General features: G+C 37.7%; 2 protein-coding genes across 5 annotated transcripts in view; one reads left to right on the forward strand and one right to left on the reverse strand.

The window, feature by feature from the left end:
• LOC113058447 (MAP/microtubule affinity-regulating kinase 4-like) overlaps nucleotides 1-21,074 on the forward strand; it is a 36,428-nt gene extending 15,354 nt beyond the window's left edge. The window contains exons 4-19 of one of the 4 annotated variants that reach the window (XM_026226366.1): nucleotides 7,076-7,124; nucleotides 7,791-7,856; nucleotides 9,231-9,301; nucleotides 9,492-9,548; nucleotides 9,714-9,950; nucleotides 10,811-10,930; nucleotides 11,052-11,151; nucleotides 11,986-12,095; nucleotides 12,181-12,364; nucleotides 12,535-12,746; nucleotides 13,384-13,487; nucleotides 15,072-15,347; nucleotides 16,231-16,313; nucleotides 18,133-18,177; nucleotides 18,442-18,481; nucleotides 19,882-21,074. In XM_026226366.1, the coding sequence (XP_026082151.1) occupies nucleotides 7,076-7,124; nucleotides 7,791-7,856; nucleotides 9,231-9,301; nucleotides 9,492-9,548; nucleotides 9,714-9,950; nucleotides 10,811-10,930; nucleotides 11,052-11,151; nucleotides 11,986-12,095; nucleotides 12,181-12,364; nucleotides 12,535-12,746; nucleotides 13,384-13,487; nucleotides 15,072-15,347; nucleotides 16,231-16,313; nucleotides 18,133-18,177; nucleotides 18,442-18,481; nucleotides 19,882-20,215 (2,088 nt within the window). In that variant the 3' untranslated portion in view covers nucleotides 20,216-21,074. The remainder of the gene's footprint in view (nucleotides 1-7,075; nucleotides 7,125-7,790; nucleotides 7,857-9,230; nucleotides 9,302-9,491; nucleotides 9,549-9,713; nucleotides 9,951-10,810; nucleotides 10,931-11,051; nucleotides 11,152-11,985; nucleotides 12,096-12,180; nucleotides 12,365-12,534; nucleotides 12,747-13,383; nucleotides 13,488-15,071; nucleotides 15,348-16,230; nucleotides 16,314-18,132; nucleotides 18,178-18,441; nucleotides 18,482-19,881) is intronic. The other 3 variants (XM_026226364.1, XM_026226363.1, XM_026226365.1) reach the window with 3 other exon arrangements.
• A 547-nt stretch (nucleotides 21,075-21,621) lies between these two features.
• LOC113058449 (creatine kinase M-type-like) lies at nucleotides 21,622-24,721 on the reverse strand. Its single transcript, XM_026226367.1, has 7 exons — nucleotides 24,589-24,721; nucleotides 23,278-23,487; nucleotides 23,004-23,158; nucleotides 22,802-22,934; nucleotides 22,424-22,719; nucleotides 22,129-22,318; nucleotides 21,622-22,043 (listed from the first exon to the last, which is right to left on the reverse strand). The coding sequence occupies exons 2-7, from the start codon at nucleotides 23,465-23,467 to the stop codon at nucleotides 21,865-21,867; spliced, it is 1,143 nt and encodes a 380-aa protein (XP_026082152.1). The 5' UTR covers nucleotides 23,468-23,487; nucleotides 24,589-24,721; the 3' UTR covers nucleotides 21,622-21,864.
• Nucleotides 24,722-25,927: the final 1,206 nt, after the last annotated feature.

Here is a 25,927-nt window from a genome sequence, read left to right on the forward strand (position 1 = left end):
AATACTCTCACTGTTTTGTTTTCACATCTGAATGATACATTCTCCAGGCTTCAGCTGGCTGTGCACGTGCACGTTAGACCTCTTTTGGTGTGAACGAAATGGAGTAAAAAGACAGGCGACTACGGTCATATGAGGATGCCATTAGCTTCCTGAAAATCAGACTGAAAAAAACCTTCCCTTTGGGAACGGAATGAGCCAATGATGTAGAATCACGGATTATCATTATGACATTGAGCCACTGCTGGGAAGTTATTATAATAATTGTCAGTCAGACTGACGTTATTCCTCTAAGTCTTGCAGATTTTTAGTAGAATATTAAGCGGGAATGCAGAACCGTTCTTACCCTCTTGAGAGGCTCTTACAATGTCTTCGGATATATTTTGATACAATGTGGCACCCATGTAAAGCTCCTTATCAACGCCTCCCATAATGTGATAAAGTTTGAAGAATATGATCTGCCTCATCTGGATAAATGGAAGATTCAATTAACTGCTGTGTTGTATATTTCCATAATGTTTAAAAGGATAATTCACCCAAAATGTCAGATCTACTACATAACCTTCACACTCCCAACCAAATTTTAGTATCTTTGATAAACCACTGTTTTGTTAATATTTTGAATTAGATGTAATTTTTTGTTGTGTTTTTGTTATTTTACTTTTTGTAGTTGTTTTTAATGTGTCTATATAGTTTTTTTTATTATCCATTTTTATTTATTTGGTTTAGTTTATTTAGTTATTTTAGTACTTCCATTTAAACTAAATGCAAATTAAAAATGTTCCCTTGGCAACTTGCTGAAATAAAACCAGTTAAGTTTTTTATATTGTAATTCAGTTAACGTATTTTAATTAAAGTAACAGAAATTTTTCTTTTTTTAATAGTTTTCATTTTTTTTTTATTTAACAATAGTAAGGCTATTTCAAATTTGTATGGCAGGAACAATACTGTTTGGACTCCAATGTTCATCAAAATGTCTTATTTTATGTTCCACATAATAAAGTCATACAGGTTTGATCGATATGAGGGTGATTAAATGGTGACAGAATTTTCATTTTTGGGGAAATTATCCCTTTAATTGTGGAATTATGTAACGTGATTTGAGGCAAAATATCATTCACATGCTAATTTTCATTGTCATAGCTATTATTTGATGTCAGAAGTGTTTCGTGAGTGTTTTTGTTCTCTTGTTCAGACATGCAAAAATGACAAGCCTCTGATTTGCATATTTCACCCCCAGTGTGAAACGGTGTGGAAGGCCTGGACAGAACCAGAAGCAGATGAAAAATGGTTCCCATGGGATGTGGACGGCTGTGATATGCTAATGTCTGAATGATGAGTTTGATAAGGGTGAACAGAGGTTATTACACACTTTCAGAGATCTGTCGAAGGAAGAAATATGCCTAATGCTGAAGGATAGCCCCAGTGTAAAGTGTCACACCTTGTCTTAAAGGTACAGGTTGTAGGACCTGCCACTAGAGGGCACACTATCAAAACAATAACAATCGCGTGGTTTGATGACACTACGAAGGAGCGTGGAATGATGGGATTTGTTGTCTTCTACCCAACCGCTGACGGCCATCAATCAGACGGAAAGATAAATCATGGATTTAATGCGAGCTCAATGATTTGTGCGAGTAGATTACATACAAAGTCAATGCCCCGCGTTTGGCGTGTATGCCCCATAATACTAATCTTGTTGATCGTTATAATAGCATACGTTTTCTGTAAAGATACGAATCAAAACAACTCACCTGTCGAGTAAAACACAAGCGAGATCGGCATCTCTTTCTAGTTGAAGCTACTTCCACACACGACACGTGTGGGGTTTCTACTTCAGAAAGGCAGTAACAAAGGGTAACTAACGTCATTGACAGGTGACTGCACTGCCCCGTGTCACTGTTTAGAGTGGGAATTTTACAAGTAGTTGAAAACATTAGAGATATTGTTAGTAATCAGCTGGACAAAATATATAACACTAGCCTAATGGGTTTTGGATATTTTACTGCAAATATCTTACAAATTGTACCTTTAACACCATATATGATATCTCTTCCATGTAAATTTGGATTTTTGTATGTGACAAGCAACTGGCATCTAGACATTATGTCAGTTGTTGGTTTCGATTTCTGTTGCGTCTCTTAATGAAATCTTTCAAATATATTTAAATATATTCGGATAACCTATTAATTTTTTATTGATTAATTTTTTATGTATTGTTATATTTTTATCTTAAAACAAAAATGAAATAATAATAAAATACAATATATGATGAAAATTTTTAGTTGAGATTACTAAAGCTAAATATTAATCTAGAAAAAAAGTGGAAAAAATGACAAAACATGTAAAAGTATTAAAACTAATTGAAATTAAAATGAAAACGGAAAAAAATATTAATAAATACTATAATAATAAATAATACTAAAATAAAATAACATCTCAGAGACTTCTCTCATAATTTCATTTGACTTTATTTCATGTTCTCTTCATATTTCACAATGTGACTATTTCTTATTTTAACTCGCAATTATGCAATCGCACTTTTTAGGTCAAGGCATACAAATTTGTAATTGAATTTTTGTGTTTTGGGCGCTCCTATATATTTTTTTGTCTGTTTATTTCTAAGCATAATAACTGAATGGCAAATCTACTTTTATTTTTCACTTTTTCATCTGTAAATGTGGCTCATTCAGGCTCTGAGCACAAAGCCTGGATTAACTGATGGGAGGCCTGCATTGGGGTCAAGGTGATGAGGTCTTTCGCAAACATTACTCTGGGCTTGACAAACGTTTCCGTCCAGGAATACCAACACAAGAAAGAAAGAGACCATTATAAGCATATTTTATAGGCAAATTTACCTCTCTAAAGAAAGTTGGTTAACTCAGGGTTTGATTAACTATGTCTGGAAGTCAGTAACACGAAAAATGGACAGTAAAAACAGGAGAGAAGGGGAGAAATGGAGCAGTAATACTATCTAAAGTGAATCGTGCGGGCAGAGGCAGGTTTTCCATCAGGTGCTGAGGGAGCAGCACAGTGTTGCCTGACTGAGGGGGTGAGATAAGTCCCTGCTTTAATACCAGGTCACTATAGCAATGGTGACGTGAGGCCAAAGCTGGGAAATGAACCAGGAAGTCCCGTCTTTGAGGAAAAGCAGGAGAGATACATGATGGAAGGGCTGGATTATCTGATTGTTATCTTTAGGGCTCAGGTGAACAGCTGATGTGCAATTCAATTAGAGCCGCTCTCAAGGGGCCGTCGTATATGTATGTGCCAGATGAGTTTTGATGTTGTCTTAGGATCCCCCTGATGTTATGTGATTATTCAGTTTGTATGACTGCTCATAAAAGCCAAAGAAATGCACTTCCACATTTCAGATTGAAAATACCAGGTCTTTGTGTTTTTCCAGTAAAAAAATAAAATAAAATAGCAAAAAAATAATCAATATAAATGTACCTGTTAAATGTATTTATTTTATTCAGTCAGAATGCATTAAATTGATGGAAAGTGACAGTAAAGATTTTTACATTGTTACAGAAGATTTCAAAAAATCTTGAAAAACTGTTTCTACAAAAAATATTATGCAGCAAAGACAAATATTATATATTATATTATATATGTAATAAATATATAAGCAGCAGAAATTGTAAAGTTATTTCACAATATTACTTAGTTTACTGTATTTTCAGTCAAATAAATGCAGGCTTCGTGAGCATAAGAGTATAATATAGAAACAGATTAGATTATAGATATATATGTAAAACGTTTTACTTCCTTAATGCACATTCTCAGTCTTATTGTGTTAAATGGATCAATTGGACATGGTTACTTTACATTAATTGTTGATATTTTTCTATAAAACAAGACAAAGATAGGATTTTTTGCTGTGCAGATCAGCTGATTCATGGGATATATTGAACACTGAAAACACATGTGAATACAGAAGCGCACTAGAGTTGATTAGAGACAACTTACCGGAGTAAACTAGTGATATAACAGCTCTGTTTAGTTGCAGCACTTGGTCTCTGTAACAGAAGGGATGTGAAAGTGGATTCGATTTCCTTTCTGTGTACAGTGATTGTGCTGCTGGCTCGGAGTCTGTCGCATTAGCGGGCGTCATTATGTAACCTGTCTGCCTTGATCAGTTCAGTTCGCATTTGTGAGCATCTGTGTTTGTGTGTGCCAGCCGTACATGCGTAAAACAAACAGATTAGTGACCTCAAACCGACGCCTGCTGTTGGTGTGTCCCACCAGAACCGTGTTAGCTACTAAATTTCATGGTGAAGTGTTAAATGTGAAGTGTTTGACAAATTTTTCTGAATTTCTGAAAGATTGACTGTAAGTGCACATGAGAAAAATCCGTATAACAGTGATCCTAATCTGTGCAATTGATGTTGTCAATCCTTAAAAATATATTTTCAGAGCTGCAACGTGTGAAATCTAGTCCTACTTGCTTATGACACCATGTTGAGATCTCTTATCTCTTTGACTTACTGATAAGGCCCCATGTTTCTCAAAATACATGCAATGACAATTCGATCATAATGTTATCTGCAGTGTCTGATGTAAATAAAGGGCAAACCTGCTCCTGTACCGGTTTTGCTCCTGTACTCCTCGGGGAGCGTCAGCATGCAGACAGTATAAATCTTGAGAGAAATGCACTGGAATTCCTTCCTGCTCTTTAAGGCAAACGAATATAAAGATGCATGAGGTCATTTGTCTTTAAACGGCCTTGCAGGAGAGACAGAAACTCAAACGTTTTGGAAATGATGTCAGCAAAAAAAGGCCTTCCTCATTCTCATGCTCTGCTGCTAGCAATCAAGAAATGTAGTTAATCATTAGCTTTGTTCCAAAACCTACTGAGCTGAATGAAACTGCACGGCACATATATAACTTGATTGGAAATTGATTTCAGTGAAGAATATATATATACATATATCCAGATCAACATGCCACCATCAATCTCTAATGAAATCAAAATATTCTCCTTCACACCTCATTCAAAGCTAATTCAGCCAAACAAAAAATATATATCACCTAATATTTGCGTGCTATGTATTTTTATGATAACGTCATCACATTGTTAAATAACGAGATATATATAAATAAATAGTTTGGCTGAATTATCTTTGAATGAGGTGTGAAGGAGAATGTTTTGGTTTCATTAGAGGTTGATGTTGGCATGTTGATTTGGAAAAAAGCCATCGCGTTCATGTCATTCTGTTTATACTGTGTTTAGAAAGTCAACTTGGCCCTCATTCCCTATCAGTTTGTCAGGCTTTGTGTTGTGATGCTTTTTGTCAACCTATGATTTTGGCGCAGTGGTGAGAAAGTGAAGCTGCACATGCTCCTGAAATGAAAATGAATGGTAAATGGAAACTAACTGATGGGACACACAGACGGCAGCGAGTGAGGACAAAAACAGGACAAATGAAAGCATGGCCTCTCTCTTTTATTTCATTTTCGGATGTTCTCCCAGGGTGACTGACTACGTTTGGGAAGAATTAGCTCAAATAGTGTCCTGTCTGTCAACCTTCAACACTTATTATGCGTTCTCACTCTCTCTCTCCTTTACCTTTCCTTTCTATTTATCCGACTCATGTGTACACTCACAGTCTCTGTGACTCTTTGTCTTTCAGTTACACTCTCTCTTTTTCTGGGTCTGTCACTTCTCTCTTTGACTCCATCTCTCCGCCCCTCTCCTTTTGTCAAACAAGGTCCTTGCAGCAATCAAATTCTGCTTTCAAACAGCAGACAGACGGTTTGTCGTTTCATCATGGCCATTAGGTTGAATCTCCTAACAGCTAGTTTTAAAAAGTGGAAATAATGTCATGATTTTCCTTCATACAAGCCCACACGAAAAAAAAAAAAAACCTTAATAATAAAATAGAAATAAATAAACATTAAATGCATTTTTAAACATACTTTATTTTATATATAATTTTGTTTTTGAAAATTTTTTTTTTAAATATAAAATGTATTTTTTAAAGCTTTTTATTTTTCATATAATTCACTCTGAGAAAATTAATTGACGTATGTTACATTTGAAGAGCTTTTTTTGTTGTCTATAAATCATGGGAACATACAAAATCCAAAAAGACAAATATTTTACAGTCTTCCAAAGAACATTTTATTGAAATCATTTTAAATCTAGTTTTGATCTCTAGTGTGCTGTTCCATGCACATTTGCATTTAGCCTAAACATAGGCTACTCTAAGACTAAAAATGTCATGCCTTTGAAATACATTTTGTTATATGAAGGTTGTAACTAAATATATTTTCAATTTCAAAGTTTCGCAACTTTATTTAGCATATCATTAAAATATGTTTTGGCCAGAATTATTACCATTTTTTTTTTTTTTTCGAATGGGAGGAAATGTTGGAAGAAGGAAATTCGAAGGATACTTTGTGTGTAACAGTGATTAAGTTTAGTACCACAAGACTGTGATTCTCAGCAGCAGACAAGCTGCAGCGTAGCTCTGATGCATTAGACAACAGAACAAAAGATTGGTCACAAGATGGGGCTTTTTTTGGCTTGATCCCTTTTACATTCAATTTAACTGCCGTAAGAAAGGACAGGCTGAGCAGGTGGCACCGTGGTTGAGTCAGAGCCTGTGAGCTGTTTTGTATTTATCCCAGGCTTAGGTGTGAATGCTGTTTATGGATTTGCATGAATCCTCATCCATCAGTCTCTGCAGGGTCATTGTGGATTCTGATGTTTTATTGATGTAATCACTGAAACATTTCTGACAGAGATCATTTTATCAACCACTAAACACGACTGAAAAGAGGATCTGAAAGTCTGAGACCAATAGTGAAATTGTTTTGATTATATTATCAAATCATATTATCAGCATTTGGGTATATAGTAATTATTATTTAAAAGTTAATATAAATTATATGTGTACAGTATGTAATTGTTACTTGTATTTATTTTCTAATTATATTAAGATTTAATTATAGTATATTCATTTCTAATTATATATTATGAATTATAATACTCTATATTCCCATGTTGTCGTGTGTAAACAGAGGTTTTATCTAATTTTACTGATCACTTTCTCTCTGTATTTCTTCTCAGCTCTTTCGAGAGGTTCGAATCATGAAGGGCCTCAATCACCCAAACATAGGTGAGTGTTTTAGATGCTTCTGCGTGAAAGTTTATTTGCCAAAATGTCAACATCTGAGGCCTCTCAAAACACACTGACCTCCTCCTAAAATTAATTCGGTTAATATTATCCGCATCTCTAGCAGTGTTATATTAGTATTATTTATATACTCTTATGTACAATTCATTAGTATTTTGAATTGGCTTTTATTTTTATTCCTTACATTTTAATTTTATTTTACTTAGTAATTTATGTGCTTTAGTCTCTTATGTCTTTTTCTAAATATTTTTATTTACATTTTAGTGATTTAAGTGCTATAACTTGTCTTACAGTTACAGTTAGTTGCAACATTTCTAAGTTTTTCATTGAATAATTCTATTTTATTTAATGTCAGCTTTGTTGTCGGACTGTTCAACTAAAAAATAAAAAAAGTGGTCAAATATGCGGTGTCATATTTGAATATATGTCAGTGCAATGAGGTTAAAGAGCTACATTTGAGGAAACCATTTTCAGTGAATATATTTTTTTTTATTATTGGGTAAATTATTGAGTGAATTTTCATTTTTGGCTGAGGATTTCTTTGGAATGAACAACCGGCTCATATTCTCTATTGCTCAGTTTACTTATTACGTTTTTGCACATGGTACAATGATCTTCTGATTGTGAATTTTTTTCTTATATCTACAGTTCAGCTCTTTGAAGTGATCGAGACGGAGAAGACGCTTTACCTTGTGATGGAATATGCCAGTGGTGGTACGATTCCTCCGAAATTCAACATACATACATACATGCATCCTACATGTACACACTTTAATGCACTAAGCTAGAAAAAGTTACTTCAATGTAGCATATTACTATGTTTCTGCTTTGCTCTCTTTCTCATTAATACCAAATATGCTGTCTAGCTTTGATAACTTTCTACATGTATAATCACACGTGTCCCCAGTCTTTGCACGCACTCACAGATAAACATGCATGTGCGGGACTGTCACATCACTCAGACTGCACTGAGCACAGCTGCACATGCCTCGTTCTTTATCCCTCTTCTTATCTTTCCCTTCCTTCCTCCTTCTATAAGTTTCATGTGCATTCACTGAAGCCAGGCCCACACAGCTCAGCAATTATAGTGATTTGCCTCTAGTAAAGATGCTCATAGTCAAATCAGGCTTAATTTAACTTTAGCCCATCCTGTTTGTGGAGCTTGAATGGGCTGCTCTCTTAATGAATCACACGTTTCCACTCCACGTCTATCTGATGAGGCTGATGCACGTGCGAGAGTACAGCGCTAACTTATACTACACATTAGCAATGGCATCTTACTGGAAGCCAATTCATTATCCATTCCTTCCTCTAATGAATCACATTCTGTCATCGGTGAACACGTCGCAGAATGAAATATTGCATCCAGTCATTGGGGATTAAGTAGCTAACTTCATTAGTCAGGAAATTCCCAATCGATTGTCCATAACTAGATGAGTTGTATTAGTGACCTCCATTACCCATCCAATGTGCAATATATTTGTACCATATGGATTGTTGATTAATATTACAGAATTTCCTACAAGCGATACATTAAATAATATACTGACTTAAATTTCTTTAAATAATATGAATAATTTAATAACTTTTTAATATATTTTTTAGCGAATCTAAAAATATAAATTTTTCACACTGTACATTATAATCTTGTTAATGCCTAATTCCATTAGATTCACTTTGATTTTTACTTTTGCAGTTTTTTTATTATTGAATTTTAGACTTTATTGTACACTTTTTATATCGACTGTTTATCAAGAGGAATTTAGTCAAATTTATTTGTATAGTGCTTTTCATAATGCACATTGTTTCAAAGCAGCTTCATGGAAATTGATGATGTTAATGTTTATAGTATCTTAATATCTTCATGGGTTATAGTTGTATTTAGCAGATCAGAGCTGGGCGATAATATAGTTAACATTTTGCAATGATGCCACAGATCAAGCAGTTGAAATATTATATTGTATATATCAGTTATCGACCAAAATAAATTAAAATAAATAATTATCTGATTTCTAACTATTTCCTTGAAGGTAAAATTTTGGAAAATATTATTAATTTTAAGTTTGCTAAATGTTTCTTCTATGGTAGGTGAAGTATTTGACTACCTCGTATCCCACGGGAGAATGAAGGAAAAGGAGGCGCGTGCTAAATTCCGGCAGGTAAGACATATCATAATCAATGCAACTTGAAACTTGTTCATCTTTGATTTAAATAAAAATTTAAAAAGATCAAAGCCGAGGGGTATTTTCTGTTTTTAATGTGTTAAACATTAAACATTTTTATTCCTATTGCCCTGTTTTATTTCTGTTTCCTGTTTCAGAGACATCATTGTCTGTGTTTCCCTTTCAGATCGTGTCTGCGGTTCATTACTGTCATCAGAAGAATATTGTTCACAGGGACCTGAAGGTTATTGTTCTTTCACATGACTTGTCATTTTATTGCATCTGTGGCTTTCATAAAACAGTAAAGGCTTTACCATTACACACTTTGCTCCCTTTTAAAATAACCCCAAAGCGCAAAACTATTAAATTCCTTCTCATGGTCATATATCCCATCTTATACCTCACTCAGGCGGAAAACCTCCTGCTTGATGCAGACTCCAATATCAAGATTGCTGACTTTGGCTTCAGTAATGAATTTATGTTGGGCAGTAAACTGGACACGTTCTGCGGCAGCCCCCCTTACGCTGCCCCAGAGCTCTTTCAGGGGAAGAAGTATGATGGGCCAGAGGTGGACATCTGGAGTCTGGGGGTTATACTGTACACGCTGGTCAGCGGATCACTGCCCTTTGATGGACAAAACCTCAAGGTAAATTACTCAACTCAGCCTTGTAACAGAGTAGAGGGATGCCTGTAAAAAAAATCATCCAACGACCATGTTTATCTAGATATTTTTAATTTTAATATTTTTCCAGTGGTAGGTTGGAATGCACTGATATTAAAATTCCCCCTGATAGAGATAAGCTAATAAGTATTTTTATATTATTGGGTGATAATTGATAAATGCTGTCCATTAACGTTCTGCACTATTTTGTTTATACTAATTAAAATAAAGTACAAAATAAATGATCACTATCAATAATTTTTAATGCTACAAGTGAATTTAATATTACAACATTAGAATGTACAGTATGGAAAGTAGATTTTCATTTTGAGATTTTCTTAAAATTATATTTAATATATAATATATAAATAATATAAATAATAAATAAATAATATATAAATTATATATAATATATATAATATATAAAAGGGCTGCATGTATTGTCTATATTTCAGTAAAAACATATTTGATCATATGTGATTATGATATTTTTCTCATTCTCAAAAACATTAAATAAGTGCCACAGTGTGTTTTTTGGTAGAAACATTCAACTTTTATTCCAAATACTTTTTTTTTTTTTTACTTTTGTAGTAAACTTTTTAATATATTAAGTCACAGCTAATATTCAGTGTAAAATCTTGTGTCGTTCTGAACAGTCATATGACAAGTTTGAGACATTTTCTAAGGCAGCACACGTGCAGCAGTTGCTCTTATGAAGAGCTTTGCTCTCAAGTAATGTAGGTCAAGTGAGCGGTGATTGTTTCTTTGTGCCGTGGGGGTGATTCAGTGGCCGATGGGTTCAGATTTGAATTCGGTGTTGAATAGAAGTCTGTTTTTCCCCTCAGGAGCTGCGTGAACGTGTGTTGAGGGGGAAATACCGTGTGCCATTCTACATGTCTACTGACTGTGAGAGCATCCTGCGCCGGTTCCTCGTGCTCAACCCCACCAAGCGCTGCACCCTGGAGGTGAGGAGGAGCACCTGCGACCCGCAATCCACCACCACAGCTGATAACACGTCTTATTGAGTTTGCATGGATCTTGTGGCCTTTTGCTCACTCTATCTGACTATCTGTTCTTCCCTTTCAGCAAATCATGAAGGATAAGTGGATGAATCTCGGGTACGAAAAGGACGAGCTGAAGCCTCATATAGAGCCTGTGGAGGATTATAATGACAGCAGCCGTATAGGTAAGAAAGCTTCCCCTTTTGGCACTTTTACATGATTTTTCAGAAAATTATTATTATTATAATTTTTTTATTTTTTTTTGGCTTTTCAATTTATAAACATACACATAAAAAGATGTATCTTGCACATGTATGCTTAAGGTGTCATTATTTTGTTTTTGTTTTTATATTTTTATAATATTTAAGTAATAAATTTAAATTTTTTAACATTTTTACCCCATTGCCGAAATGTTATTTCTCTAGATATATGATTGAAACAATTTGCAAATAAAGTAAGAAAAATAAACAATTATAACTGTGCAGAACTTATGGTGTAAATACAGTTAGTATCTAATGTTTACAACGATTGCATTTATTTGATAAAAACCGTAATATTGTAAAATATTATCACAATTTAGAATAACTGTTTTCTATGTAATTTATTTGTGTGATGCAAAGCTACATTTTCAGTACTCATGACTCCAGTCTTGAGTGTCACATGATCTTTCAGAAAACATTCTAGGGAATCTTTTGTAACATTGTAAAAGCTTTTTGATCAATTTAATGCATCCTTGCTCAATAAAGTATTCATTTCTTTAATAAAATCCTGGAGTGTATATTCTGTGAAGAAAAGCTTATTCCACAATTCCACTTTTAAAGTAAAATGTATCTTGTTTTTGAGATAAAAAAAAGATAACGATAAAACATTTTTTGCATTGTAGTAACCAAAAGGTTGTGGTTTCAAACCTTACTAGCAAGGCACTTTTGCAAGGCAGATTGCTCAAATGTGTTGATTTGTTTACTTGCTTATTTTCTTTTAAGTATTTTTGCTCTCTCTCTCTCTCTCTGGTCATACAGATGTAATGGTAGGAATGGGTTACTCCCGTGATGAAATCAAAGATGCCTTGAGCACACAGAAGTACAATGAGATATTTGCCATGTATCTGCTGCTAGGCCGCAAGAACGAGGTGAGATAGAGAGTGCCGCTGACCTGAGAACAGCCTGTGCACTATATAAGTGTGTAATATCTTACAGTGTGTGTTTCCCATACAGGATGGCATTGAGTCACGATCGAGCAGCAGTTTGTCTCTAGCACGGGTGCGGCCCAGTCCCATCACGAATGGCACCAGCAAACACTCCTCCACTTCCTCGTCCAGCTCCACCTCTGCCTCCAGTCACACTAAACCCCAGCGCAGTACCTCCACCTGCCACCGCCAGAGGAGGCACAGCGACTTCTGTGAGCCCCCACACCCCTCACTGATCATTTCATTTTTATAGTTTGATATTATTTATAGCTTAATTATTAAATACCAGTAATAATAATAATTATTAAAAGCAACCATTTTATTTTTGTCGTTGTTGTTATTAATAGGATTTATAATGGTCATTATTTATAATGTCTGTCAGGTGGGCCGTCGGTGCCAGTAACCCAACCCAAGCGCAGCCCCACCAGTACAGGAGAGGGGGAACTAAAAGAGGAACGTCTGCCCTCGAGGAAGACCAGCTGCAGTGTGGTGGGCAGTCGTAGCATCCCCCCGTCGAGCCCCATGGTCAGCACAGCCCACAACCCCAACAAGGCTGAGATCCCTGACCGCCGCAAAGACGTCAATGTAACACCGGTAATCAAGCACACAAAATCAGATACATCCCGTTGCAGGAAATATCAATTCAAATATTATCAGTGTTCAGGAGATTATTCTCAATAGTTCACAAATATATGTGCATTATATTCCAAGACTTTTGAAGCCTTATGATAGATTTATGCAAGGAGCCAACGGAAAATTAAGCCATTCGTTACAGCCATGGTCACCGTTGACTTTCATTCTATGGAAAGGGGAAGCTGGATAGTCTGCTATAAATAACTTCTTTTGTGTTCCAAAGAAGAATGAAGAAAGTTCCCAAAGACATAAGTAAACGATGCTGGATATTTCATTTTAAGATGCACTATTCCTTTAATAGAGTAGAAACTAAAAATCAAGTTAATTGCAGTTCAAGGGACATCCATTAAAATGTTACACAACTCCCTGTATGCCAAATACATCAATAACAAGAATTATTCCCTGAGATATATAATGGCACAGGTTCACATTCGTTATCGGCATTCTCTGGTCATAAAGTGATGTTTCCTTGCATGCATGAATTTCTGAGGACAGCAGTGTCAGAAAAGCTCGTCATATTTGGATAGCTGCAATAGTAAATCTGTGTAAAATCCATAGTTTTTGGTTTTCAATACCTGCTTCCTGTTTCATGCTTTAGAACAACACCCCTGTCAGTGCCATGAGCCGTAGGAACACTTATGTATGTACGGACCGTACGAGCGCTGACAGACACTCCGTACTACAGAACGGGAAAGAGAACAGGTAAAACGTGTCTCTGTGTATGTGAATCTGTATTTTAATTTTGTTTATATGCAATGAAGTTTCAGAATTTATGTGCATATCGAAGCCAATTTTTTTTTTCTGTGTGCTTGATTATTGAGATGGATTTGCTTCAGCAGTGGCAGATAGTGATTGCTTAACTGTCCTTCTGTCACCCTCCTCTCTGTCTTTCCTTATCTTCGGGGGAGGCTCAGAGACTGGGTGTCATGTGACTTAAAGAGAACGAGAGGAGGCATGGGATTGTCTGGGTCACAAGGCTGCTTGACTGTTTGACCTAAAGAAAGCCTCCCAGCTAGTACAGCACACGTGTCCACACTCGCAGAATCACCGCCACCAAAATGTGTGTGGGTTTTTTTTAATTGTAAATGGTATTATCAGGGTAATGATTTTAATGATATTTATATTTTACAATGAATATAAATAAGCCACAGATATTCATATTTTATGTGAAATAATGAAGAATGTTTCAATAGAATTACTGTGTCAATTCATCAAACCTAAATTCTGAGATGTCAAAACCCAGACTAGCCTCAAGTTTATTGGACCCCATATACACACTGAATACACTCGACCCAGCCAAGCCATTTCAAACCCCTTCATCACACAAATGTTCTGCTCAGAACTGCAATTTATGACTGCAGTGTTTCCGACCAGTAGAAACTAATATGTGAAACTCTGTTACAGGAAATCCTGTGTGTGTGTGTGTGTGTGTGTGTGTGTAAGGTCCATCAGCACAGGGTTATTTAGAGCATTAAGTGAAGTGGCCCCGGGCCAGTGGGCAAACTGAGGCAGCATGTGAGATCTGTTAGATTTCTGCCAAAACTGTGTGAGACGGAGGGGACAGAGGCAGTCCGGTGCCAAGAGCTGCACGTCTGTGACGTGAACCCATCTGAACTGAGACATTAGTGGGGCTAGTTGCTATGTACAGCATCTCTATTCCTATTCAAGAGGAGAGGTGTGCTACTGCTTATCTAAGCGATTCCTGAAGTGTTCAAGGGGTCCTTGGTAACATCACCCTGTTAACCACCACCATGAACACCTTAGGAATGCTGAGTTGTGGATCATCATTTTTCTTCTTGCTCTCCTTTTCTCTCCTCTCTTTGTCTTATGACTTTCTCTCCTGTTTCCCTGGTCGGGATTAGTTTAATAAACAGAAAATAAAGAGATTTCTCTCGCCTTCATCATCCTCGGCGTCTCCAGGATTCAGATGTGCAGTCGTGTGCAAGATTTTTTCCACTAGGGGTTCAGTTTTAATTTGCCGTAAGTGGCTGTTTCTGAGATGGGAGTAAGAACACGAGAGCTCGTGCCTCAGTGACTCAGCATCCTGCCTCACATTTACACTCAAGTAAACCCAGCCCTCGAGATCTGATGCGGGTTTAATCGTATCGTTACAGAACTGCTACTGTGTTTCGTTTTGGACTTTGTCTTATGGATTAAGTTCTGTTACCAAAAGTAGTTTCCAGTTAGATCCCTGATAACTGCTAATAAGCAGGATTAATTGCATACTGTATCATTGCAATGTCCCTTATAATTAGATTTTTGCATTTTTCTTGTCTCTTTCCTCAGCTCCTTGTCTCATCGATTACCTCCAGCCTCCCCGTCCACCCACAGCATCTCCGGGGGCGGGGCCTCCAGCTCCACATCGACTGAGCGTTCTCGGTTGACGAGGGGCTCCACCATCCGCAGCACCTTCCACGGGGGCCAGCTCCGGGACCACCGGCCCCCCACCCACGCACCCCCCACCTCACCCACCCTCTCCCACGAAGCCAGCCCTCTGCCCCACTCCCGTAGCCGTGCCACCTCAAACCTGTTCACTAAGCTGACCTCAAAACTTACCCGCAGGTAAGAAGAGAACGACAGATTCTTCTAAACCAGAATGACTTTTGAAAGAGTACACTTTTGAATATTATAGATAAAAATATATCCAAATAAGTTCCACATCATCAGTTTGCTCTCTCCAGATATTCCACTGTTTAGAGTAACAATGAGAAACGTCTGAGGACGTTTAAGGCCTGTTCACACCAGAGAATAACTATAAATTTAACTGTAAAGATATGCACATTAATATCTACACCAAGAACGATAACTTCAACATTAACGTGGATGCTAACTATAAATAAAACAACTAAGAACAATGATTCTTTGGTTTGGTGCCCATTGTCCTGTGGAATCTGAGGAGGTAATGGAGTTAGATATGGGAGCTTTTGCAGTCTGTAATGTAATAGAGATGTTCAGTAGTGTGTAGGAACGCTGATGGGGCGCTTTGCTCTTCAGCATCCTCAGTCAAATTGTTTATGTGCCTCTCTGGGCTGTAAGCCAAAAAGAATGACTTGTGCAGGGCTACGCATATAGAAGCTCTTAATTAGATTAGAGCAACACTTCTATCTATTAAAGAAACTTCCCGATTAGATTAACCTACCTAGGTTGAAACCCAATGGATAAAGCTTTTTTCTGCATAAGTTTGCATACAGTATATACTCTTTGCATTAACTCTTCCTCAAGCCTCCTCTGTTATTAACCGACAGCTTCAGGCAGCTGCTCCCCCTAGTGTGTCCTTCTATCTCTTGTTCTTGGCTATTGTTGGGTGCTCTGTGTTTCTGTTTTGTTTATTTGTTTCTTTGCCTTTTCTCCTTGCTGCAATCTTATTTCTCTCTCGCTCTTCCTGTTCCCCTTTTTCTCTCTGTCTACCAAACTGTCTTCTTTCCTTCCCTTCATCAACTCTTAGGGTCAATCTTGACCCCTCTAAGCGCCAGAACTCAAACAAGTCCGTCTCGGGCTGCACTCTGCCACAGGGATCAAAAACAGTTAGTAAGTTTTCTTCCTGTTTGTGGCCTGTTTTCCATCTCTCAGTCTGTCCAAATACTCACAGTCTCACCGCTCTCTTTAGCACCTGTTTTGGCGCTGAGTGTCAGAACACCACCTTGAGCTTGTACACATATATTTATATGCTTTTTAAAGGAACAATTCACCCCAAAATATACATTTTGGATAGTCATCATACTCATCATCATGTCATTCCAAACCTGTATGGTATTCTTTCTTCTGTGGAATACACGTAAGATGTTTTGAGAGCTGTCAAGCTCCAAAAACCATGTATCTTATGACTAATTGGGTTAACATTTCGATTCCCGCATACGCATTTTAAGGAGATTTTAAGATTTGAGCACAGAAATGGCACACGGCACACATCTGAAGCGCGAGCACGGAGAACCACGGGCTCCAACTGTTTCTGTTTCATTACTGACTTTTTACTTGTATTTAACAATTTAACGTTTGAAAAGTATGTTAGTCTAGTTGTTTTTGCTGTGGTATTTTTGTTAAAACCATAGGCAAATGTTCCTCTTTTAGGCCTAAGTGATATTTGCTGATGTTATTCAGCTGCAACGGAACACTTTGTAAAAAGACAACAAATATGTTTGACTTATTTTTTTATTAGAATTTGTTTATTTTATATTATTGGAAGTCATTTGGACCAGTTTTACACTGCTTCATTTGTCATTTCCACAACATGACAGGCAGTTTGTGTATTATGCAAAGTATTTTGCTTGTAATAAGAAGAAAATAATTATACATGTTTGAGATGACAGGGCGAGTAAATGATTTCAGTTTTGACAGAACCACACCATTTTGGTTATTGTTTTGTAAAACTACATTTTTGTGGATATTTTAAAAAGTACTTTATTTGTGTTTGATGCTCAAGGGGTCTTTTACACCATAGCACCATCCATGTATCAGCTTTTTCATGTATTCATTCATGCATTTCTCTCACCTTTTACTCATTCAAGGGAATAGCATTTCGCTTGGTTCAAGGGATACTGTGTGCCTTTATCAGTGAATACAATTCAGAAGCAGCTGTTTATAACAATTTCATCTGGACAATTTTGAACAAGGCAGGGGCTTCCTCTCTCCATTTTAAACCTAGATTAGTTACGTAACATGTATTTCATCCTTTCATGCCAAATCCCTCTCACCGTTGGCCAAGCTCATTTGCCGCCTCTGCCTACAACATAATTTTTCAGTCCAGATATGGTTTATTTACACCCAACAGAGAGTCCTCCATTTTCACTCTAATATTTAAGGAAGAAGCCCATGTACTGTTCCTTTAAGAGGGAATCCACTGGCCACCTCATTTACCATATCATGTGAATGGAAAATTTCACAAATACTCATGAAAGCAGCCTTGGACCATAGCGCCCCCATGTGGACATCAGTCTCAACTAGCGCTTTCTTTGTTTAAAGCTATATTAATAACTGCTAATATTGTTCTAACATCTCATGTAGAATAGTAGATTAATAGACTTAAAAGCAAATAACCAGACACACAGGAAATGAATTAATTAATATTTTGTGAATGTTTTTGTAATTTGTGTTACACTGACATTAAGCACCTCATGGTGACATTTGAAAACGTAATTAATATATTAAATACATAATCCTACTCTATAAATCCATCGCTGTCGTCACTGTCTTTTGTTGTCAGTGGTGATTATTGTGGATTGCTGAAGGTGACGTCAATGTAACCGTGCAAGTCTGTGGTGTTAGATGTGAACTCATGCGATTGGTTGTTTGTGGAGGGCGGGAAGAAGACTGATTTATTCCTAACATGGACCTTTGTTTTCTTCTTGAGGGTCACAGACGAACCTGAGAGAGTCTGCAGATCTCCGGTCACAAGGTGAGTGTTTCCGTTATCTTTTTAATACACAAATATGACCGAGGACATGACATAAGCCATCCATCCTCCAATTCTAGATCATCTTCTTCATTGCAGAAAACAAGCAAACCAATCAAACAGAAGAAAGACAGAAAATAGGTAGAGGAAAATGAGCAATAATACCATAAAACAATCATCTAGATAGATAAATTAATATTATTTGCTCAGTAAAAAAAAAGACTAAAACATCACATACGACTGTAACTCTCTCTTACTTCTCCTTAGCTACAGATACAACTACAAAAAGTCAGACTAAAAAATACAGGTAATTTCTAGCATGTGATCCGTGCCGTGGCAGATCAGACTGTTCAGAATGTGACTGCATTTTGTTAATTTTATAGAACTGTGTACTGTGTGCATCAAAACTAGATTAGATTTTGTTTTCAGGTTTTGTTTAGACCCGTACTTGTCCTTCCCTTTACCCTTCCCATATTCTCTGACAGTGGTTGACTTGCATTTGGAAAGTCACATTTCAGTTTTTTAACATGGATGTTTGAATGACATTTTTTAATTGTCAATCTCAACATATGTTATTGTTAAAAGCTGCCAAGTGTATGTACCTTGAATGCAGTATATATTCGGTTGAGATTTTCATGTAGGAATAATGTATGTTTATGTAGTGCATGACAGGTGATGTATGGCTGCACAGGAATCTGATCTGAGTTTTCATTTCAGCATAAACATACAAGAGTGCTCTGCCAAATATTTTTTGCTTGATTCTTATGTTACTATATTTTATCCCTATATTTGTATGTGGCCGTTTATTTAAGTATGGATGTTTTTATACACTACTGTTTAAAGGTTTGGGGTCCGTAAGATAAAAAAAAAAACTGACTGTAAAGACTTTTTCAATGTCTTTAAAATAAAATTTTCTATTTCAAATAAATGCTGTTCTTTTGAATTTTATATTTGATATAAATGTATATTATAGTAATGGCTGCTGAATATTCTGCTTTGCCATCACAGGAATAAATCACATTAAATTACATGTAAAAAGATTTGGAATAATAACAATATTACTGTGCTTTTGATTGAATACATGCATTGCAGACCCAACATTTTTAAATGGTGGTGTATTTCTCGACAGTTTAAAAAACGAAATGAATGGCATTCACATTTTATGCAGACCTTCCAAAATGTTCCGCAGCTTTTTTCGATAGTCACACGGAGTTGAAATAATGCTCAGATTTTTGAAAATGGTTTTATTATCCTGAAGAACTCCAGTGTCTCCTAAAAGGTAACAGGTGTTTATCTAAACATTCCTTCTCTTTTCTGATTGCAGAAGGGTTTCAGACTTTTTTTTAGGATGCTTGTTTCAAACTGTTTAGGATGATTTTGTTGGCAACGCTTTACCACGAAGTTCACATAAACATTAAATACATTACATAAACCATCAAAAAAAAAAAAAAGTTGTTTCTTATTAGTTACCCAATGCTCTACCTAATGTTAACAAATGGATCTTTTCTATAAAGTGTTACCTTGCTATATAGTGATGATCAGTTCATTTAAATAATATCACAGACTACTAGACTACTAGTCTGGATTTTTGTTCTTACATAATTCTAATATATTTCTCTCTTGTCCCCCTTCCATCCCCCATCCGCTCATTCACGTCAACGCCCACGCCCCATTTCTTCCTCATTTCACCTCCTCCTCACTCCACAGTCGCTATCTACCTGGGTATCAAAAAGCGGCAGAGCCCCGGACCCCCCGATTCGGCTGGGATATGAGGGTGCGGAGCCCGCGGGACCCGGCTGAGGTGATTTTGGCACTGCGGGAGGCAGCGCAGAGCTGCGGTTGCCAGGTCCACCAGGCCGGGCCCTTCCTCCTCTCCTGCACCCACGGAGCAGCTGGCGCCCGCGTTGCTTTCGAAGCAGAGGTGTGCCATCTGCCCAACGGCACCGCCGAGATCAGCGGTGTCCGAATTAAGCGCCTGTGGGGGTCACCGCTTGCCTTTCGGGACATTGCCACCAAAGTGTCCAAAGATATCGAACTCTGAGGGCAACAGGGGGTGGAGGGCAGGGACAAAAGCATTGGACAGAAAGATAAGATGAGTGGACATAGCCCCGCCCACACCCCCGCCCCCTCTAAGCCTACAAAGACTGGCACACATAAATTGAGAACTGGGCACCTGCTCACACAAAAGCCCTGCTGAAGGAACTCCCTTTACCAGGTCTATTTCACCATTGATTTCACCTGGTATCTTATCCATGTTTTTTTTTAACACCCATTTATGTTCACTCTTCACATTGTCATTCCTTTTTAACTGCTGCTATTTAACTCATTTTTATTTCTATTCCTCTGCTTTGTCAGCGAGAAGAATATGTTTTATTTTACCATATTCACAAAAAAAAAAAAACGTATGAAAGCCACACTATTTCATACAGTAGACAACATGCAGAGCCGCTGAAAGTGATAGCAATTTCTCCTCATTTATTAACGATCTTGTTTGGTTGTCAAACCTGCCAGTGATGCAGGTTGAGTAGGTGATGTCTGCGTTCCTGAGCCTCATTGTTTTTAGATCCGTCACATTACATGGTCACACCATAGCACTTTAGGGCTGAGTGAGCAACATCGCCTGTTTAGAAGCAGTTCTCCCTTCAAATGGTGCAATTTATCCTGTTGAGCCAAGTCAATACACAGTGCTCTTTGTGTTGCTTTTGTATGTGTTCCGCTGATGAGAAACCTCTGTTATCTTGCCGTAAGTGCACTCTGCTGAATGACCACAAACAGACTGTTGACTTTGTTTATCTCCGATTTAAAATAGTAAGTCCTCCTCGGTAAAGGTTGGAAGATGTCTGAGCTGTGCAATGTGTGAAAATGCAAGAATGATTAATACAGCATTTGTCTGAAATCCAGTGATTTGTGTGTCTTTATTGTGTTCAGTTCAAAATGTAGCAAAGATATTTGCTTAATGGAAGTTTTCATCAAATATATAAAGAGAATATATAACAATAGAGATGTGTACTTTTCAAATCGCTCTACAATTTGCTGTAAGTGTGTTAGTCTAAACCTTTTTTCCTTTTTTCCAGCAATTTCTATTGCTATATTGCATTTCAGGTTTAAATATATTGTGTATGATTCGCAAGCATTCGAACTAGTTATAATTCAAACCAACATGATCTGGCTTCATAATAACTGAAAGAAATGGCAAACCATGCTTGAACTATTGTTGACGTCATTGTGCTATTCTCCACAAATGACTCATCTTTTAGTGCTCACAATGACTTTCTGGTCAGCTTAGACTGTATTCATTATAGTGTATTGATGTTCATCTTTGAGAATTCTGAATGGATCCTCCACAATTGTGTTCTACATTAAATATATATATATTAAGTAATTAACAGCTGTGTCTGGAGGTACAAATCAAGACTTGTCAATAATATAAAGGCTTAAAACAAAGGGTGATTGTTACATGGGGCCATTTATTAACTTTGTACAACCAAAAAAAAAAAGATCGTTTCGGTGAATACAACATAGCTAAGGTTTTCTAGCTATGTGAAGGTTTGATCCCAGGAAGTTACAGGAGGAACATGAAGATAAGAAGGAAAAGTGCAGGAAAAAAGTGAGCAGGGTGGAGTGTCTCTTGGAAAAACCAATACGTCATGACCGCATGAAAGAACAAATAAAAAAAAGAAAAGCACCATTTTACTTCTGGGCAGGGATCATATCATCAATGGACTCGCCCTTCTCCATTTTCTTTTCCATTTCGACCATGAGCTTCACACCATCAACCACCAGCTGTACCTGCTGCACCTCGGAGGAGCCCAGACGGTCAGCGTTGGAGATGTCGAACACACCGCCGACAGATGCAGTGTCAACACCACCTTAATAACGGAAGTACAAAGAGTCTCAAAATAATGATCACAGTGTAACTCTGCCACTTTATACATTCGGTGATTTCAAGCCCACCTGTGCCCCGCTTCTGAAGACGCAGTCTGGTCAGGATCTCCTCAAATTTGGCATGTGTGCTGAGTTTGGGCAGCTTGACGTGCACACCACCGCGCAGGCCGGTACCCAAGTTAGAGGGGCAGGTCAGGATAAAACCAAGATGCTCGTTCCACATGAACCCATGGTTGTTTTTCTTGAAGACATCCTCAATCTGCAATACACAACAAGGAGTCAGGCCTTCGGTGGCTTATCTTTGCATTAGATGACCAAAGGATTAAACCGACAGCATAATTAGGTAGTAAATAATGGGTTTTACCTTCTGCAGGCCAATGCAGAACCTCCTGAAGACTTCCTTCATGTTACCACCCTGCTGCATGGAGATGACACGCAGGTGATCCTCTTCATTCACCCACACCAGGAAGGACTTGTTGTCATTGTGCCAGATGCCTCTTGCGTCAGGCCAGTCGCGAGCCATGCCAGCAGCCAACAGTAAAGGGGACACGGGCTTGTCAAACAGGAAGTGGTCAGCAATGAGCTGCTCCTGTTCCTTATCAGTCATGTCCTTCAGGGGGTAGTACTTGCCCTTGAACTCGCCGTCCAGGCTGTTCAGAGCTGTGAGAGGAGCAATGTGAACGTCAGTAAGATCATGCATGTTCCTTTGTGGATGTGAGAACATAACGGCAATGAAGCTCACCTTCAATGGACAGCTTCTCCACAGCTCTACGCTCACCACGGCTGTTGTGGGGAGGCAGGGTGAATCCCTTGATGCTGCGGCCGGTGCGCACACGGCTGCTCAGAACGTAGTTGGGGTCAAGGTCATCACCACCCTGCGCACAGGTCAACATCAGCCACAGTAGAGTAAAACAGCCATGATGGTGTAAAGAACTTTAACATACCTTCAGGTTCTCCCAGTTCAGATCAGTCTGGTGCTTGTCGGTGGGCTTGTAGCCACCGTGACGGTCAGAAATGATGGGGTCAAACAAGTCCTTGAAGACTTCGTAGGACTCCTCATCACCAGCCACACACCCGACAGTCATGATGAAAGGATGTCCTTGAATTGGGATCAAAAGGTAGTGCTTTATATATCTTCTAGAACAACTAAAATATTGCTTGTGGTATCGCGAAAGGTCGGCTGCTGTTGGAGAATGTATTCAAACGTGTTCTGCGTACCAGGGTTGTCCACGCCAGTCTGGATGCAGTCATCCAGGGTGAATCCACTGGGGGTTGACTTGCTCCTGAGTTTGTCGTAGATGTCCTTATTCAGGACCTTGGACATGTGGTTGTTGTGCTGGGAGAGGTCAGGGAACTCCTGCTCTAGAGAGAACTTCATCTTGTAATCGTTGTTGCAGTTCTTAGTCATGATTGCACTTTTCCAGAGATCTGCCGAAAGACGAGTAGTAAGGCAAGTTGGCAAAGTATTTACAATGTGCTTTGGAGACTCAGATTAGTCTGCAAATCTTTGTCTGAAGAGTTGTTGTCACAGTGGACAACCAGGAACATTGTCCCAGGCCTACTAAGGTGTAGCTTAGACACAGGAAAGAGGGAAACCAACGTTCCTCATCGCTGCCATTGATATAGAAAATTATGAATGACTACCCATTTGCGTTTGGTCAAGAACAAGCAGTGCTAGTTTCCCGAATAAAATGCCAGCAGTTGCAGACAAAGTTAATGCATATTTTGTGTCCCAAGTAAACTTCAGTCTCTTAGTAACAAAATATGATGCTATGTCTTGGATGATTGAATAGCTCGCATGCTTATATGCATCAGACTGCAGGTGATATTTTTAGCATGCCTGCCAAACTCACTCCTGTCACTCAAAGCAAAGAGCACATTCACCTCTCTAATTTCTGCTGGGGGTGGAGAATGTACACTTGCCCCATAATTGGTATTATGTCCACCCCAATTTAGCTTAATTGCTTAATAGCAAAATTGAATTAACAAAATATAAGAAATATCAAATGTTTACAGTTTAGGAGTAATGAATCATTAATAATCTATTTATCCACATATTCACAGCTTTTGGCACACAGTTGGATGCAAAACAAATGCAATATCTTAAGTATTATAAATAGACTTGAGTAAAATACATCAGCTATAAATTCCCCAAGATACCATGACCTTGCACCAAAGTATGTCACACACACCCAGATCATTCCTACCATGGACTGCAAATCTTCTCCAGACTGTTCTCTCACAAGTTTTCCAATGCATTTCAAATGCAATGACAAGCTTTCTACAGATCTACCATGAACAAAAAAGCTTAAAAAATTTGAAACTGTGCATTTCTAATACTCCAACAATCTAGAGTGCTTCCATAAGAATCCAGATATTGTGCATCAGGGATCCAGTCATTAACACCAATGAGGTTTGATTCATTTGTATGTGGAAATACTTTGGATCAACCACACGTAAAGCCACAGTGTATTACACCCTTTTTTTTTTTTTTGCTCAAGTTTTTCTTATTCCCACCCTTTAGTTTACCTGTACAGAAGAAAGGGTAACAGTCCTTGGGATCAGATCCTGTCCACCAAGCCAATGTAGGGGTTGCCCAACTTTGCAAGATGTCATACCTTGGTTTATATACTTTGATGTTTGCTGCCTATTGGTTACTCGGCTCGCACATGCTTGAACCTCATTGGACAGCTGCACTTCTTGATAGGGGTTTCGGGTTCTAAAAGGAAAGAAGCTACATCACACCACCCAAGATGGGTAGACAGCTGTCCCCACCCCCCACAATGGCATTTTCCTCTTGCTCGGTTATGAAATAACTCAAAGACACTGCAGAAGCACAAAGAAGTTTCATTTCTTCATTTTAAGAACTATAATGCATTCAGTTATTAATTGTATAGTACTATTGTGTTGAGGCCTAAAACTTTCTTTGCTACTTTAATCTTTTCTAAGTGAAATTGTGAAAAAAAGACATTTAAACAAAGCCCACATAAAATCATAATATTCAGTGTTGTGAATGTATAAAAGTCAGAATAACCAGAATAACGGCATAATAACTTTTTATGCTTAAAATATGAAATAGTTAACTAATTAAATAGTATAAATTACTGTTCTCACTGTGGTAGTAGTGGGCCCTGTTTTCATCCATTTTTTGTAAGACATACTTTGTATAAGAGAAGGCACCATGTGTCCCTGAGGTAAAGACTGTAGTGTTCTCAGTGTCCAGTCAGGGAGCTGTGCTGCTTAAAACCACTGCATGCAATGTACAAATTATAAATCTGACATATTTTTATTATACCTGAGAGAATTGTCAATCTGCTACCAGTGTCTTCATTGCAGAGAAACAGGAACACAGCTGCCTTTGGACATATATACAGCCTGACGGCCTTTGGAACTATAGCAAAAATGGAAACATCCATGAGAAGGAATAATTATTTGTTTCATTCAACCCTACAATCCCAAGGAAACACATTACAGTTTTATTTTGAATAAGTAAAACTCAAGTGTGCATCCACTGGTTCATTATTGGTTCTTGAAATGTTTCAAGAGCATGACCTGACATTTGGCAAATCCCATAACATCAGTGAAGGGACAAGTTTGTAAAAGTTTGTGTACAGTACAAAAAGATGGACGAGGACAACTGAACCACTTACTCTATATTAATACCCAGGGTCCAATTTTACATTACACCCTGTCTATGTTTCCCAATGTGACAAGTTTAACCATTATCCACTTCCTTCTTATGTGCCAGATTATACCAGATCATAACTGTATATAGATACGGATATGATCTGAACTAGTTTCACTAGTTTTTGCCTTAGGATTACTTGATATGTAAATAAGTACAAAGACAGATCAAAATGTTACATCA

This window comes from Carassius auratus, chromosome 40, assembly GCF_003368295.1.
Source record: "Carassius auratus strain Wakin chromosome 40, ASM336829v1, whole genome shotgun sequence".
Classification (NCBI taxonomy): Eukaryota; Metazoa; Chordata; class Actinopteri; order Cypriniformes; family Cyprinidae; genus Carassius; species Carassius auratus.